Raw genomic sequence first — 18670 nt, 5'->3', positions numbered from 1 at the left:
ATTACTCAATATGATCTAAACGTTAACGGGTTTAAGTGTTGGCTTTTCGTTCAGATACATGCTGTATACCTGCCGTCCCGTCCCAGTTATCAATCTAGGTGGATGAACTTAAAACACTATCATTATCTATTTTTTTTTGGTTTAGTAAAAAGTTCTGTCAGTGGTAGCGAAACTGGATAGTTCTCGGGCTATAAAGGGTCTTAACACCTTGAGAGGGATAGATAGACGGGCAAAGTGATTGTTAGTTGTTCTATTACTTCATTAGGTAGTAAATAAAAAATAACACGTGTGTACCAAAATACCTATCAAAATAAGTCCGAAAACATTTGACATTGTCAGTGTCCCTACAAAAAACAACTGTCGAACGGATCATCATTCATCACTGGCCGCGTCAACTTATTAAAAGTCAAAGCTGTCTTGAATTTAAAAAGTAGGACGGTTCATCCCCTCGTAAAGAGGAATAACGCCGTTAATGGCCCAGGCACCAGTTAACTAGCCTCGTAAATTTTAATCAAGCCTGCTTGATGCAGTTAGCCTGCGAACGAGAACAAATTTCCTTTTAATACCGACGGATTTGCCTATTCTGTTTTTGATTATAGAGCAACGAAGTGTGACTTATGTGAAATTGTTGGTTATTTATTTATATAAATGTAACTATTTTTTTATTATACTGCACATATATGCACATTTTTGTCATAAAATGTTTAATGGTTTATACTTGGCAACAATTTCGCATGAGAAGTTAAATTCTATTTAGGTACCTAATTTCTACAATTTTATGTCGCACTAAAGTTGTCTTTATTACGCCACACTTTACATGGCGATCCTGCCAAGATGAGCGATTAGAAACACAGAGATATATGTAAGTCAGATAGGGAAGATGTAGGTAGGTGTGCCGTGTGACATGTACCAAATAGTTTTCGAAGCACCATTTGTGCGTACAATTAAACCATATTTTCTACCAAATAATATATCTACTCAGATATTCTCTAGGGAGAGTCACACCAATTAGCTATCTCTAAATTAAACGGTAATTTTCAGGAATAACCTGTTTTGCTGAATATGAAATGACGCAGATAATTACGGATCCCCGAGAGAACAGAAATCAAATGCTTTTTGGTTCACGAATTTGACGATTATGTTAATATTGTATCATCAAATAATATAGCACACCCACACTTTGCATTTGTGTACCTACCTAACTATTTTGCTAGCGTTTATGAAGAGGTCCCGTTCCGAATAATTATCCATTCAATTTCGAAGACAAAGCTTTTTTACGTGGCTTATGTAATAGGGGCTGGTCTATCAGGGTACCTACGTAGCCAAATGCACAAACGCTCACGATAATATCTCTTTCGTAGCTATCTACCTCTATCGCTCTTGCGTATCGGCGCGGCAGAGCCAGACTGCATTTTTATCGGCGTCTGGCGTCGAAGATTGCCATTCGGTTACTCCGGCAGGTGAGAAATAATTTTTAAGAAAAAAAAACCGCCTTCCTTTGGGGTTCTGGTGATAAATACTTTCAAATGTTGGATTATGTTATCAATTCGTCTGTATATTTTTTAATGTTTGTTATTCGATATCTCCGTCATTTCTGAACCAATTTTGAAATCTGGATGATTCTGAAGTACTTACAGATGAGAATGATTATCAGAACGGAACTCTAACCAGGGGCGGCTCACTCTTCATCAGCAGTTCCACTGCACCAAATTTCACTGTTCTGGACGTAAGTGCATGCTGTTCTTATAAAAATACCAAAGTCACTATAAGTGTGCCGTTCAGATTTGAGGAGTTCCGTTCTGACCATCATCAGCAATTCCACTGCACCAAATATCACTGTTCTGGACGTAAGTGCATGCTGTTCTTATAAAAATACCAAAGTCACTATAAGTGTGCCGTTCAGATTTGAGGAGTTCCATTCTGACCATCATCAGGAGTTCCACTGCACCAAATGTCACTGTTCCGTACGTAAATGCATGCTGTTCCTTTAAAAACACAAAAATCACCATATGTATGCCTTTCAGATTTGAGGAGTTCCCTCGATTTCTCCAGGATCCCATCATCAGAACTGGGTTCTGAGAAAAATGGGACCAATCTGTATGCATATACATTCAATCAAAAAAATTTTCAAAATCGGTCTAGTAACGACGGAGATATCGAGGAACAAACATTAAAAAAAAAAACATACAGACGACTTGATAACCCCTTCCTTTGAGATTTGGAAGGCGGTTAAAAAAGCGCGTGATTCGCACCATCATATTATTTATTTCTTGCTATTTTATGAACGAAAACCGAAGTAGGTAGGTATTGTAGACAGGACGAAAATGGAAGACGAAAATTATTGAATATAATGGTATAACAAACCTGCAGTGCACAGCTTTGAGTCCTCATCATAACCATCAATGCAGTCGGGGGCTCCGTCGCAGAGGTACTGGATGGAGATGCAGTTCCCGTCCACCGGACACTTGAACGGCTCGTACGGGTGGCAATACTCTGGAAAATATAATGGAAGAATTATATATACGTAATTTTAATCTATCATTAATTTATGAGTATACGTTATTATTAACTACTGAACTTTTAATAAGATGGTAAATGTATTTCTACAAAGTTTATTCTTGGGACTCTTGGATTCAATTCCTTGGAAGTGAGACGCAACACATGCTTGCTAATTTTTGCAGTGCTGGTCCTGCGTGGTGAATCTGATTGCCGGGAACCAGTACAGAGGCTAGTAAGATTCTTTGTACCGGACCTAAAAATAACCCTCAGACCGCGATGTCATACATAAATAAATGTCATACATACCTACGTAACTTTGGGAAATTACTTACAGTTCATGCTCATGGAATAATGGGCCTATTTAAATGATGTTTTAGTGACGCCAAAAATGATGTTGTCAGTATTTCACTGACCTTATGAGATATAATTCAAAAACAAGATAAAACAATAAGTAATAAAACCTGTATCGTGAATGTCCAAAAGTTTCAGTAGGTAATAAAAATTCTACTGGAGCTCTTCAAACTAATCTTAAACCCGAATTGGGTTTAGTTGAGAAACAAAAGCTAATAAAAGTTACCTTTCTTTTAGAATTGACTCAAATGCTGAATCTTTAGGCTAAAATTTATAGACATCATGTAAAATACATGATATTTTATTATATTCAGATAAATTATCGGTTGATGAAGCCTTATCACACAATGGATAAATACTTTATAGAAAATTTATTATACTTAAGTACATTTTTCTATTAACCTTCTGATGCTTTATTTTAAGCTTTGTGTGAAATATTTTATTGTTAATACAGCCAAATACTCTAGTGAAACAGAGAGACAAACCGTTGATCATGTTTTGCAGATATGCACTAATATCATGGTCGCGCGATAAACGATGAAAACATCAGGCCGTCTCTATCGCACTTACAAATAGTGCGAAAGGGACCATGATTGCCTGCATGTTTTGCCATTGAGCATACTGTGTGGTAGAACCTCAGGACACGTCGCCATATTCAGGGGTAAGATATTTAAACTTGAAAGGACGTGTCGGAGTAACTTTTGGGTTAGGAAATAGGATTAGACGCAGGTAAATAATGCCAGTAGACATATATTACTAACGCTATATTTCTTCACATTTGTCAATAACGAAATTATTATCTTAAAATTGCAGGTATAATTAGATAAAACTAGCTATTTTGTTATATTATATATATAAATGTAATTTTGGATGATTCTTTACGATCATATAATAAGCTACTCCGATTAGTTACTCATTTATCTATCTTATTTTTGGCGGTGTTCTCAAGAATTTCGAAAGGGTATAAGTATAAGCACCTAATAGTATTATCGTTTCCAATGGAGCGTGTACACGAAAAAAGAAATAAAGATGGTCGTATAAAGTAAGCAGCTCATTCCTAATTAAAAAGGAAATTACCTTTTGCTCCGTTTCTTTTTGCTAATTATTTCGCGAAGCTTTGCGACGCTGCTTGAATGGAAAAATAACATAAGTAAGATCTTTGTAATTGTTTTTTCAATTACATCACATTTACGTAGTAATTGCTTTGATTATCTTTTGAACTATGAAACTACTTCGCAAGGTTAGATAATTTAGACATACCTAGTTGTTAAGTAACCCCAAAGTTAGTTTATACGTTGGAGGTGTCAATATAAGGGGCAAGTACATAAATAGTTCTAGTACTACAAGTATGTGCTGCCTAGGTCAATGTAAACTGTGTCACCGACATCAGAACGCCATCAAAGATATTCGCTCGCGCCTAAAACTCTACGCGCGAGTACGATATTCGAAAACATCGTTTAGATGGGTGATTCTCCGAGACCCTAATTTTCAGTGTCCGGAGGCTTATTTCACTGAAAACTTTAGTTTAAAATCCTGTTTTTTTTTTCAGAGATACTTTATATCTTTAGTCGACTGGGACATCGATTAGCTTTAGTATAAGGTCATTGTAATTTTTTATATTAAAAAAATATATCCGTTATTCTTACTACTCTGTCGTGTCCGTTCTCCGTTTTTCTCTAAACATGTGATGATAACTTCAATTCAGTCAACTTAACGAATATTTTGATTGAGTACATGGATACATTATTAGTTACTACATTACTAAAATTCAACAAGTATTTTTTTATCTATAATTTTGTATTTAAAATTTAGGAAATAAGAGATGTCCGCGACAATAGTTATTTGTTATACAAGGGGGCAAAGTTGTATTTTAACGCCGAGTGTGGAATTGAAAAACGAGCAAGTGAAAGGATTCTATAGTTGAACCACGAGCGAAGCGAGTGGTTCGAGAATAGAATCCTGAACTTGCGAGTTTTTTAACACACGAGAAGTAAAATACATTTGCACCCGAGTGTAACACAAAACTTTTCCCCTCACTGTAATGAGGAAACTACAACGCAAAAAATGCGTTTATCACTGCTTCCAGTAGTTCCACAGGTGGTAAATCATCTTTATTACTAAATTCACCTACTTTTATCAATTTTAAAGCAGTTAATTTGACTTTATTCAAGGTCAAATTACTTTACCCACTAGTGGATAACGCTCTCGAAACGCGCCCGTGTGGCGGAGGCTTTACTAAAATGCGTTTTTACCCGCTGGTATTAAAGGACAAAACACATGTTTCCGAGCTACTGAGGGGAAAAATTCTTATTTCTCTGGTGCGGGTTTTATTCGCCTGTATCGTAAACGTATTGAAGATTGTAGACAAACTTCCCCCCGCGGGGAATAATCAGTCGCGCTCGGAACGTGGTACGAGGTGGAAGTGTCGGCTGTTGCACGTGGCTCCGGAATTACGAAGGTAAATATCTTATTCCTCTGTCCGTGGTTCAGGTATCATTCTTATGACTCTGTTCGATTTTTTGGGATTTGTGTAACTTTTAAAAATGTACTTTTTTGCTTAATTAATTGCTTTACGTACTATCTATTCATATTATTAACGACAGCCGCGTTGTATATATACATTATGAATCATTGGTTTTTTTTCGATAATTTCTTATTCCTCTGTCCCTTATTCCTATGGATTTTGGACAATGGAATAAGAATTTTCAAAATTTTTCTTGTTTTTCTTAACTGACTTTCAAAAAGAAGAGTAGTTATCAAGTGATTTCCTATATTTTAAAGTACCTTAATAAAAAAAACTTAGTTTTTTTTTTAAAAATATTAATAAAAAAAAATTAGATCTTTTTAGCTCCTAGTGCATTTACAGTCATTTGTTATTAATAAAAATAAATATAAAAGTATTCTAGAATACTTTTTTGATAGTTTTGTGAACAAAAGTACAATATATAATCTATAAATATACGGTTTTTTAACATTTTTGTTAACCTATCCTGACTTATCTTATTCCTCTGGGCCTAAATTTCTTATTCCTCTGGACCAAAAAGTTAAAATGAATTTATTTTATGAATGAGTTCACAAAAATATGGGCCAAAACCATAGTTATGTTTAAAAATAAATCTATTTTCACAAGAGTATGTCCTTATTGGTTAAATTTCAAAAATAAAAAAGGACAGAGGAATAAGACAAAAATCGCTGTCTCGTAGAATGACCCAGATGTCGTGTAAGTTAGTATTGGCCTGTAGTTGTGTGGTGACCGGTGTCTAATTGCACTGAACTTTGTTCCGAGTTTGGGAGCAGTTACCGGATACGAGTTACAGTTAAGGGGTAGTTAAACGTGACGGCAATTTGGGCAAAGGGTAAATACTCCATTTAAATTATGGTAAGTATAACGTTTCTTTCTAATCAAGTATCGTGTCTTTCGCTACATACTTGAAGGTGGGTATTTACTAGCCATTATCCGTTGATTTATCTTTATGGGAACGGTGAAATTATTACTAAATAAATAACAAAAACGAATTCATTCTTATATTGTATGTTTATTGCTGTATAAAGTAGCTCTAGTAGTATACTTTACTCTATTTATCTATTTAACATATTTATTCAATTTAATTGCATTTCTTTTTACCATAATATTTGTTAATGTAAAATAATACCTATTCAAATATAATTACAAGTTTAACGCTGTCACAATCTGCCTCCAATCGCAAAATTACTAGAGCTGACACGAACAGAACTAGCAGCAATTGATTTCCAAGCTGAAATATTTATTGGGAAACCTCCAGAACTGGTTTCAATTGAATTTCAGTTCGATTGAGTTTTAGTTTCGATTTAAAAGTTTGAGTTAGGATTGATTATAACTTAATAATTTGTTACGAAGGAGACGCTTTGGAACTTTAAAATCTCAATTGAATTTGATAATAATTATCAAAGTAATTATTACTCCTACCAATGATGCTCGACCGTAAATACACAAGGTGCACGTGACTTGAAAAGGGAATTTAAATTAAATTTGAGATAAAGTTTAGATTTTGACTAACAAAGCCTAAAAACTAATGATTGCTGGGCTACTAAATAAAGCTGGTCATGTGCAAACTAAATAAATTTTAGTAAAAAATACCTATGTCAATTATTATACTTTCAAACGAAACTTCAATATCTAAAACGAAACCACCGTGTTTAAGTTCTGAACTTCGTCGTTCGCCGAGCAAGTTTTACAAGAACATTCTAAATAGCAGAGTTAATTATCTAAGTATAAAATAAAGTTTAATACTCGTACATGCCGAACACCCGCATGCACACGATCGTAATCTTTTACAGCTTTTGTAAGTACCTACTAAAAGAGTATACTAATTGCTGTCCTCAAGGCAATTTCATAAAAAATGTCCAACTCTGCACCTTTCTCTTCAAAATATTGACGTCTTGGACTTACGCAACTATGGGAACAAATCAAATTATTTTAACAAATATTCTGATTTGTGTTTTTTATGTAGTCACACTACTATATATAAATTAAAAATCGAAATAAGATGTCATATATTAAAGAAAAAATGACGAGCACCACCAGTGGTGAAGGCCGGATTCGAACCGGATTGCTAAAAGACGCCGGTTCGAATCCGGCCTTCACCACTGGTGGTGCTCGTCATTTTTTCTTTAATATATGACATCTTATTTCGATTTTTAGTCTTGGACTTAGTTTACTCAGATTTGTCTGTAATTTTGCGCCTTGTTCATTGATACCTTATTCCATTGTGTCACGTTAATTTTGAAACAGGCTTGTCTACACCAAAGCTTGAGTGCGAGTATCAATAGAAGGGAACGAAAAACCAAAAATATTTTTGGCGTTTATTCAAGCTTACAAGCGCTGCTGTTTACAGAAGCTTCAATCGTGCAAACCTAGCTCAATATTCCCTTGTGCTGTCATCCGTTTTACATTTTGTTATGTATTTTTAAAAGCCACGTGTAACTATTTTTGTCGGTAGATACCTAAATGCTGCATGCCAGCGCGGTCACTTTGACTTTCTCATATCATGTAAGTCTTGCGTGTTATTTAGTGCGTTTTCACATTATCCGATCCGATATCGGATGTAGGACCGATATCCCATACACATCCGATATCGGATCGGGTAATGTGAAAACGGACTAACATGGTTAACTATTAGGCAACGCACACACATACAGTCATACACGTATGTATAAACTCATCACGCCCGTGCAACACTTTTAGCAATTAAGTGACAGGTTGTCAGCCCATCGCCGACACCACCATTGAACCCATATCCCGGTGTCGCCATCTACGACACCCACGGGACGAAAGGGAGTGGTGAAATTCTTAACCACACGGGCAGAACAATGACTAACAACATTAAGGAAAATGTAGCGTCGTTCACTTGGAAAATTTATATACGCTCGGGCAAATATTTATGTCCAACATAAACCATGCAAATGATTACAAATGTTACAAAAACATTTTCACGAACCTCCTGCCCGCTAGGCGGCAAGGGAGCTCCTTAGGGGCCTTGAGTAATGACTTGTTACATCTGTTTTATGGGGATAAGGAGACATTTGCCGTTCGTCGTCTTAATGAAATGGAGCGTAATTGTTTCAGGCTGTAGGTAGTTTGTGTTGAGACCTGTTTGTTCTCTTATACCCTAAGCTTAGAAGCTCTAGAGGATACTACACTGTTTTGTTAGCGAGCTTAAGTGGCCGGACCGGTGCGAGGCTTAAACTTTAATTTTCTGCTTTTGTCTTTTCATCTAAAGCAAAACATTATTTAAGAGTCTTGTATGAGTTGTACCTAATTTATTTAGTATGGTGAGCGGCAGGGCGCAGCACACAGCATTACTATGCAGCAGATGACATGGCAGCAAGTTACTTAGCGCTTGATGTGATAGGATGACATGGCAGCTTGTACCTGAGCGCTTGGTGTGGTAGCCGTAGAGCCGCTTGAGATCTAGCGCCAGGACCGTGTGCGGCAGGTCGCAACATACAGCACTGCCATGCAGCGGGTGACATGTTAGCAAGTTACTGAGCGCTTGGTGTGGTAGGATGACATGGCAGCTTGTACCTGAGCGCTTGGTGTGGTGTCCGTAGAGCCGTTTGAGGTCTAGCGCCAGCACGGTGTACGGCAGGGCGCAACACAGCGCTTGGTGTGGTAGGATGACATGTCAGCTTGTACCTGAGCGCTTGGTGTGGTGTCCGTAGAGCCGGTTGAGGTCTAGCGCCAGCACGGTGTGCGGCAGGGCGCAACACAGCGCTTGGTGTGGTAGGATGACATGTCAGCTTGTACCTGAGCGCTTGGTGTGGTGTCCGTAGAGCTGGTTGAAGTCTAGCGCCAGCACGGTGTGCGGCAGGGCGCAACACAGCGCTTGGTGTGGTAGGATGACATGTCAGCTTGTACCTGAGCGCTTGGTGTGGTGTCCGTAGAGCCGGTTGAGGTCTAGCGCCAGCACGGTGTGCGGCAGGGCGCAACACAGCGCTTGGTGTGGTAGGATGACATGTCAGCTTGTACCTGAGCGCTTGGTATGGTGTCCGTAGAGCCGGTTGAGGTCTAGCGCCAGCACGGTGTGCGGTAGGGCGCAACACACGGCGCCCAGCACTGCCACGCACGCTGCCACGCGGCAGGTCGACATTGCTGCAACAAACATACATTGTTTATAAACATTTCGAAACTACTGTTAAAGGACACACTGGAAAAAAGCCCAGGCCCCGTAGTCGAATGGCATTTCTCCGACGCCAAACGAAAGCGATACGCCGCTGGCTCTGTCGCGCCAATACGCAAGCGCGATAGAGATAGATATCTACTAGCGCTTCGTTTCGTGAGCGATTGTGCCATTCGGCTAGCCACCCTGGACGGACTGGATTATAATGCAAATAGTTTTAGTGAGCTAGTCATTTGAATCCAACCTACAACAAAACTACATAGTAGATGAAGGGCACGTATTTTAATCGAGGTAGCTTTTTTTTTATGAAACAGGCAGCAAACGAGCAGACGAACCGCCTGATGGAAAGCAGTAATCGCCGCCCATGGACATAAGCAACATCAGGGGAGTCACCTATGCGTTGCCGACCTTTAAGAACCCTAAATACCTGTTTCTTGAAGAACCCCATGTCATAGCGCAAGAGGAACACCTCAGAAGGTAGCTCATAACCGAAACTGACATAGTACCTACCATTCACCCGAGTTACAACACTATTCTTCTATTCTAACAATATGAGGAAAGTTACCTACTTCTCGCATGGTTTTATTGGTTTTTAATGGAATAGAAAATTCAATACCAGAATTCATATTTAACAGCAAAACCAAATATCCCAAATAATTAAACAAAAATGTTATGCATACCTATTTGGAAAGTACAATGCAGTACTCATATAGCAGGAACAGGAACGTATTAGGTACATATCTACTACATAATTCTTAGAACAATCACGACATACATTCAGAGAATACTAACGATAAGTGGTAGGTACTGAATTCTAGCTTAAATTAAAATGTATAGCTAAAACTCTTAACAATGCCTCCCACGGATCCTCAAAGTTTGAAGAATGATCCTGATAGGATGGAAAGTTTGCTAAACGTGCCTTAGGTACAAGAGAAGTCGATTATCCCCTGATCGATTATTGAGGGCAAAGATATACAGTTCACTAACTTTCAAAATTGTAGACTACTTAATCTATTAAGAGTAATTCGTCCAATTTAAATTTTAGGTCGAGTGGTAAGGGTTTTATTAAATTATAACTACCTACGTAGGTAGGTACATCGGTAGGTAGCTTCTTGGTAATTGCATAAGTAACATATAATATTTAAGATATACTTATTGTGTTTTGTAGAAAAGGATAATATTTTCATTTCAGGAACATAACACAGAATAAACATAGACAATAAGGTAACAATGGGTAAAGATTCCACGTTCCCTTAGTCCGTTTTCACATTATCCGATCCGATATCGGATGTCGGAAGGATTTCAATGGAAAAAATCCAGGATGGCGCCTGCAATGTATGAGATATCGATCCGCCATCCGATATCGGATCGGATAATGTGAAAGCGCACTTACATAGACTAAATACAGCCAATATAATAGCAAACCTTTTATTTTCTTTTTTGAACCTTGACATTTTGAACATAGGTATTTGCTTTTAATCATGCAGTGGAGCAATTTGCCAAGGGTACCAGTTGTGTACCTGTACCTTTTATTGAAAGCATTTCCATTTCAAAATGTATTAATTTCTTAACATATTTTATTAGGTAGTTTTCTTTGGACATTATTTTCAACCTAAGTAAGTTTCCTAAAGATAAACTTTTCAAATATCGTTTATGGCTTCTAGTTTATAGTCAAGTCAGTGTTGCAAGCAACAGGGAGGACTTATGTTTCCCTTTCCTACACTGTAATGTGATTAAAACTTCGAGGAATAGAGCTTATTGTTTTATCTGCGAGAAAGAATAACGGCCTGATCCGCCCACCGTTCCGGTATTTGAGCGAGACAGTGCAATACTACATAGCGATGCTTCAGGGCCTGCTGGGACACCGGCTGACTTGGCTAAAGTCTAGGCTAAACTGACTGAAACGCAATTCTGTGTTACCAAAAAATACGAGTCACAGAGAGGGATAGCTAAAATATGCTACAGAGCAAGATCTAATTGCACACAAAATGAATATCAAATGAATTCCTTTAGTGGTTCATTTCTTGATAAACTTTGGTTTTTCGTGTAAGAAAATAATAGGTTAGTGTTGCTGCTTTTAAGGTGAATGAATATCTCCGTGAAATATATTGGCACGGCGGTAGAAAGGGGAATAAATAAAATCTGTTTACATTTCTGTTTCAAAGGAGCAACAGAGGATAATATTAAAAAAAAACATAAGTATTGTAATATAAAGGAATATACAACTACGGATTTTACACGTTGCTCAAAAGGTGATAATTTATCAGTGGCTTAATTAGCTGCAAAACAATTACGAATTTTTGGGAGCGAGATCTCTTCGTGAATGATGAAAAACAGGTAAAAACATGGTTGTTAAAATAACGACTTCCGCGCCGCTGATTTTGCTGTTTCATATTCTGAAAGTTTTTGTTTTTCACCGGCGAGGGTTACAAGTTACAGTACATGACGTCTAAAATACTCATACTGAGCTATTATGAGGTTAACAAGACGCGCGCAGGTAAAATGGGCACTAAATATAATGTATATACTGAATTAAATAAATAGTTTGTGTAAGTAGGTACGTGATAGATTTACTGAGTTGTTATTTGTTACTTCAGTATATAAATATATGGACTTAAAAAAAAATTCTCCCAGTAATGGACACGTGGGTTGATCGGAGGAAGGGCGCCCTGACTTATAGGGTCACGCAGATAGTGTCCGGACATGGGTGTTTCGGACACTATCTGCATAAAATACAGAGGGAACCGCGGCCTCAGTGCCATGAATGCGGTGCGGCGGACGACACGGCCCAACACACTCTGGAAGAGTGCACTCTTTGGGCCGTGGAAAGAGCTACCCTCAGGGCAGAGACGGGAGCGGCGGACCTCTCGCTACGCGGCGTAGTAGAGACTATGCTGGGTAGCGTGAGAAAATGGAAGGCGGTGGCCTCCTTCTGCGAAGAAGTCATGTCGCGGAAGGACGAAGCAGAGAGAGAGCTCTCGCTCTCTCTCTGCGGCAGCTGTTGACGCTCCTCCGCTACGACGAAAGCGGCAGGGTCGAAGGCGGAGAGCGTACGCTCGCCTCGAGCCCTAGAGGGGCCATGCCCCATATGTGATGCCAGGAAGGGGGATCAAGCGTTTCCGATCCTCCTTTACGATGCGGGTGCCCTGGTCAGGGCTGCCGGAGAGCGCAGTGGTGAAGTGAAACGTTCCGAACCCAGTGCGCTCTCACAACGGAAAAGAGGGTGAAACGCCGGAGTGGGTTTAGTGGGTAGGGCCGTTTCTCCCCTTCTCGCCAGGAGAAGGGAAAGCAACGGCGAGTCCCACACAGCGTGCGCAACAGCATTCCCACTCCGTCAAAAAAAAAAAAGGTTATTTAAACGCAGGTTAGTTAAGTAATTGAAACGTGTTGCAGGTACTTTCGATTAATATACACATATACTTTCATTACGACTCCTAAATACATACTTACGATGTCCAATGACGCTAGGTGTATAATCTGGAGCCTACAAGAAATAATAACTACTACTAGTTTAGTAGATTACTCTTACTACAAGAAACAAAACAAAAGTCTTACGTCGACTATGTTGGTTCGTTATGTCCTTACACAGCAATACCGATACGTGACGATACTGACAAAATGTTTTTCGTGCCAGCGGTTTTCAACTTTGAGTCTATATAAAAAAAACCAGCCAAGTGCGAGTCGGACTCGCCCACCGAGGGTTCCGTACAAACTTTCAATAGTTGAATCATCAAATGTTATTCATATACAGGCTTGACTAAATCCCTCAAGACTCAATTTCCCACATAACAAGTAATATTTAATATACAATTTTATTACTAAACAACGTCCAAAGAAACTCAAGACAATTCGACTTCAATAGTTTACGTTAAGGTAGCATTCGGATCCCAGCAGTCGCGACCCGGCAACCGCTGCCCAGCAGCCGCGACCGGGTCGCGCCGCATCGCTTTGTAGGGATTTATATGCGATAGTTTCCGACGCAAGGTCCTGATCCTGACCCGACCCGATTATAATATATCATCGGGAAAACGCGATGTAGGAAATGAGCGCTCAACGTACATCGACATCTATCGGCAAATTAAGTAAACTAATGTGCGCGAGCTTAAAGTATGGAAGATGATTTTTATGGGATAATTATTTATTGCGTGAACCGATTTTAATCATTTTTCCTCTATTTGAAAGCAAGTACTTTTATTGTTATTCTGTCAAAATTACAGGTACAATAAACACCCGCAAGGGTGGTGAAATTGTAAATCTGAAAGGTTTTTTATAAATTTATGAAAAAAAAATTCAAGATACTTGTACGATTTTATTTTTAATTTTTTACATTTTCCTTCAAAAAACGTTTTTTTCCACAAAAAAAAAAAAACAAAAAATGGTTTTGATATGTACAGTTTGAGCTCTTTCTAACGATACTCCACTTGACCTAGTAACTTGACATTTACAGTTTGCCCTCCTTTCATTTTGGCCGACCGGTCTGGCCTAGCGTGTTGTGACCCTGCCTGCTAAGCCGCGGTCCCGGGTTCGAATCCCGGTAAGGGCATTTATTTGTGTGATGAGCACAGATATTTGTTCCTGAGTCATGGATATTTTCTATGTATATAAGTATTTGTATATTATATAGAGGTATATCGTTGTCTGAGTACCCACAACACATGCCTTCTTGAGCTTACCGTGGGACTCGGTCAATCTGTGTAAGAACGTCCTATAATATTTATTTATTTATTTTCTATAGTTAATATTAATAAATTAAAAAAAATAATACTTTCAATTTGTAGAGGTTCACGATGTTCATAAATATTCCAAATTTCAAAGCGATAGCATAAGTAGTTCTCGAGATATTTAGTAATGTGACAGACAGACGGACAGAGCGGCACCATAAAGGTTCCTTTTGTACGGAACCCTAAATAAGTAATATTAAATTTTATTTGTTAAGAATGCTTTATCACGAACTTGCTTTGTCACGAACATTCCCTCATATAATCAGGTAGTTACAGTCACAATTTTAGGACTCGTAGCAACATAGATATCCAATTACAAAAAATGTGTCAAAGGATATAAATATATCTCTACAGTATAAACTTATATGAAATATTTTTCCGAACGGTCGAAAGATCAAAATATACAATTCATGATGTTTTTTTATAGTTCTGAATCATTTAATAGGACGTCAAAAAGGAACGCGATCACATGCTGTATATTATATTTATTTGTGCAAAAAAATAATAAAATAAGAAAAATACAGACGTAGATTCTTACTTTGGTCTAGAGTTGTTATACTTATATAAGTACCGGAGTATAGTTCATGTTTATGGAAGGTATACAATTAACTTTTGTTTTAAAATTGTTTTAATCGGTACCTATTTAAGTTTTAACCAAATCCAAAATCCAAAATAACTGAAACTAACACAAGCTGCCTGACCCATGTCAGGCTCTGTGCGCTTATCTGTTTAACAGAATGTAATATTGACGATATATAGCAAGCTTTTATTCAATATTCTATATCATTATTCTATCTTTAACAGACGTAGTCGTTCGAATTTTATTTCATATTCTTCTCTGCAAATAGAATCGCACAGGAACCCACTGGAGCCATAATAATGTTCCTATGTAGAAGGTAAGAGCAAAATGCAACTTAATCCCAAGCAGAACAAAAGGAAGGCTGACTTGTCGCTGGCAACTGTGCAGATTTCTATCTCAAATGCTTTTCTACTAGGAAAGTCGAGAGCTTTATTGGACAAGGGTTCTGTATAAAATGTTAGTTTTATTAGCAGGGGCGAGCCAAGCTGATAGTTTGAAATGACTCGTTGTTGGACCGTTTATCAAGTGGTGCTTGTAATCTAGCAGTTTTATCGTTTTAACTTTACAGCGCGGTGACTAGTTGTAGTAAGTCCATTTTGGAGGAGGAGGAATGAGTATGATGTGTAAGGAATTTTCATACTAAATCAAATCAGAACTTTCAATTTTGATACTATTATAAGTCCTTTACTAACATTAATTAACTACTTCTGCTAGTAATTATCCATCAATACGAGCAAATTTGAATTATAAGAAATGAAATTACTGAACTGTTTAATTATATGATACTGGTAATTATTTTTGTAACTCCAAATCTTCTCTTTAACCCAGCAGTTGTGTAATATATGTACTCGTAGCAGCTGATTCGTAAGTGCTAGGGGTATTTTCAATTGTTCACCGCTAATGGTCGCGCGATAAATGATAAATCATCAGGCCGTCCCTATCGCACTATTTGTAAGTGCGACAGGGACGGCCAGATGTTTTATCGTTTATCGCGCGACTATGCTATCGGCGCAGGTATAATAGAATAAAGCCCCATTTAGATGGTACGAGTTTCTCGCCTCGAACGTACGATTATCGAAGTACGAGAAAAAATATCGTATCATGTAAACTATACGTACGATATCGCACGAGAGGGGGCGATAATCGCCTCGCCTTTGATATTTGTATGTCTCCGTGTAAACAAAACACATATGCGAGAATCGTATACGAGTTTATACGCTACTCAGTCGAAATGAATTCAGTAGAAATCATGTATAACATGGTGTTTTTATATTTATAGCAGTAACTGCTAAAACCAAAAATAAATTCGGCTTATTAATATTATACAGTTAATGTTTACCTACTGACATTTTACCCCATATATCTATGGGGCAAAATGCCTACTATAATTTTAAAAAAATGTTATTTATATTCTATGTTTAATAATATCCCAAACCTAATCGCAAGTATCGCAACCAAGATTTTATTAGCTAGGTAACGCTACGGTCGAAATCATTATTTTCCCTATTATATATTATTGAGACCTTCATAAATCATTTATACTTAGTGTTTTTAATATTATTGGGTACTATTCATCTTAAATTCAAATAAATCCAATGTAAATTATACCCAATATTATAAAAAAGCATATAATATATGTGTTTATAATTAATTAATTAGCAACTAGGCACGCAAGTTGACAGGCAAAACTCGTATGAAAATCGGTTCGCTCCGATTCGTGCGATAATCGCACGTTCGAGAAAAAATGTCATACGAGAACCGGTTTAGACGAGTCGAGAAATGTTAAGGAAATACACTAATGTAAACGTTTTCGTACGTAGGCGATTAGTTTGCTCGCGCGATCATATTGCGCTCGCGCTCGGCTAGCAACTACAATGCTAATGACACTACATAGGGATTTCTCGTTACAAGCCATTAATACCTACATAAGATGGAGCGTACGTAAATGAATATATAGCTATATACCTAAACGCGATGTTTCTTGGAGCCGTTTCTAACAGACATCAACCATACTTATATGACTTACGTTAAGCCCCATTTAGATGGTACGAGTTTCTCGCCCGTTTTGGTCGAGAAACTCGTATGACATTATCGTATGCGATAATCGCCTGGCGATTATCGTACGAACACGTTTACATTCGTGCGAGAAATAAAAACTCGCATACGAGTATCGTATGCGATACTCGCCAGGCGATTATCGCCAGGCGAAATAGTTTAGACGGAGAGTTGAATTTCCGGGAAATATTTCCATAACATTTCTCGACTTGTCTAAACCGGTTCTCGTATGACATTTCTTCTCGAACGTGCGATTATCGCACGAATCGGAGCGAACCGATTTTCATGCGAGTTTTGCCTGTCAACTTGCGTGCTTAGTTGCTAATTAATTAATTATAAACACATATATTTCATGCTTTTTTATAATGTTGGATATAATTTACTTTGGATTTATTTGAATTTAAGATGCATAGTACCCAATAATATTAAAAACACTGTAAATCATTTATGAAGGTCTAAATAATAATTATATAATAGGGAAAATAATGAATTCGACCGTAGTGTTACCTAGCTAATAAAATCTTGGTTGCGATACTTGCGATTAGGTTTAGGATATTATTGAACATAGAATATAGATAAGATTTATTTTAAATGATAGCATTATACCCTACATTAACTATATAATATTGATAATGATAACCCTAATTTATTTTTGGTTTTAGCTGTTACTGAGAGTTAGCTGTAAATATAAAAATACCATGGTTTCTGTTTCTAGGTAAAGAGAATTTATTCCGACTGTAGCGCATAAACTCGTATACGATTCTCGCATAGGTGTTTAGTTTACACGGAGACATACAAACATCAAAGGCGAGGCGATTATCGCCTCCTCCCGTGCGATATCGTACACATAGTTTACATGATACGATATTTTTTCTCGTACTTCGATAATCGTACGTTCGAGGCGAGAAACTCGTACCATCTAAATGGGGCTTTATGGATTATATAAATACTCGTACATAACTTGCTTCGTATAGTCACTTCAAACGTTCATAGACAGTTGACTATTTTTTTTAGTAGCGATCCGTTTTATTGGGGTTATATTCGTGGGGCGTCAGGGGTATCAACATATAAATACGTATGTGTTCTCAAATCATATCCTAAACTATAAGAGCGTCACAAATACTTTAAGTTTACAGCCGTGTGAATTAAGAAGTTGCTACGATAAAACGGTTATTGCATCAGTTAACCACACATGTACGATTGTACACCCGGTACCTACATGAGATTGAAGAGAAGCTTCAATATACATACCTAATAAAAAAACAGTAAGTAGATACCAGGTAATAGGATAGACTTGCATCCTTCCACGCTTTTAATTGAAGAGTTACGCTAATAACCGCAGTGGGCGTGATAGGGGATAAAACAACAGAAAAAATAAAATTACTTTGTTTCAAAGTTTCCTTTGTTTTGTGTTACAACAATATCCTTCAGGTAGCAACAGCAATTACTTTTTGACGCAACGTAATAGCGCTCCTGGACTGCGTAGCAAATGGTCCTGTCAGGTAATTTTACCCAACGATCCAGGCATTACCTGAAATGGGTTTTATTGTAAAATATTTCAGAGTTTATTTACCTAAGCCTGAAAGAAAATATTTGGTTCAACAAAGTTAAGGTTCGTTTATTTTTTAACCCCGACCAAAACATAACATATCTGTTTACAAAAAAAGTTATTTATTGTTTTATTGAAAGTAGCTTCCATTTATGTAGATAATATACATAACTTAGTTAAAAATATGTATATACGTTGGTATGTAACAGGTTACGGTAGACTCGTATCCTTTCATGCGTGGTTTTTAATTAAATTG

General features: G+C 37.5%; 2 protein-coding genes across 2 annotated transcripts in view; one reads left to right on the top strand and one right to left on the bottom strand.

The window, feature by feature from the left end:
• Positions 1-18670, bottom strand: part of LOC125227947 (IDLSRF-like peptide) — a 98461-nt gene that overhangs the window by 13637 nt on the left and 66154 nt on the right. Inside the window, exons 2-3 of the mRNA XM_048132361.1 lie at positions 9359-9481; positions 2365-2493 (exon numbers count right to left, since the gene is read on the bottom strand). Of these exons, the coding sequence (XP_047988318.1) occupies positions 2365-2493; positions 9359-9479 (250 nt within the window). The 5' untranslated portion in view covers positions 9480-9481. The remainder of the gene's footprint in view (positions 1-2364; positions 2494-9358; positions 9482-18670) is intronic.
• On the top strand, positions 12146-12514 carry LOC125229910. Its single transcript, XM_048135210.1, has one exon. It carries the CDS (start codon positions 12146-12148, stop codon positions 12512-12514), a length of 369 nt encoding a protein of 122 aa, XP_047991167.1.

Source organism: Leguminivora glycinivorella, chromosome 1 (assembly GCF_023078275.1).
Source record: "Leguminivora glycinivorella isolate SPB_JAAS2020 chromosome 1, LegGlyc_1.1, whole genome shotgun sequence".
NCBI classification, from domain to species: domain Eukaryota; kingdom Metazoa; phylum Arthropoda; class Insecta; order Lepidoptera; family Tortricidae; genus Leguminivora; species Leguminivora glycinivorella.
The sequence above is the reverse complement of the archived record's forward strand: the minus strand, read 5'-3'. Positions and strand labels throughout refer to the sequence as shown.

Excerpts from the sequence above, each read along its gene's own strand:
- LOC125229910 (XM_048135210.1), top strand. The coding sequence starts at position 12,146 with ATGGACACGTGGGTTGATCGGAGGAAGGGCGCCCTGACTTATAGGGTC.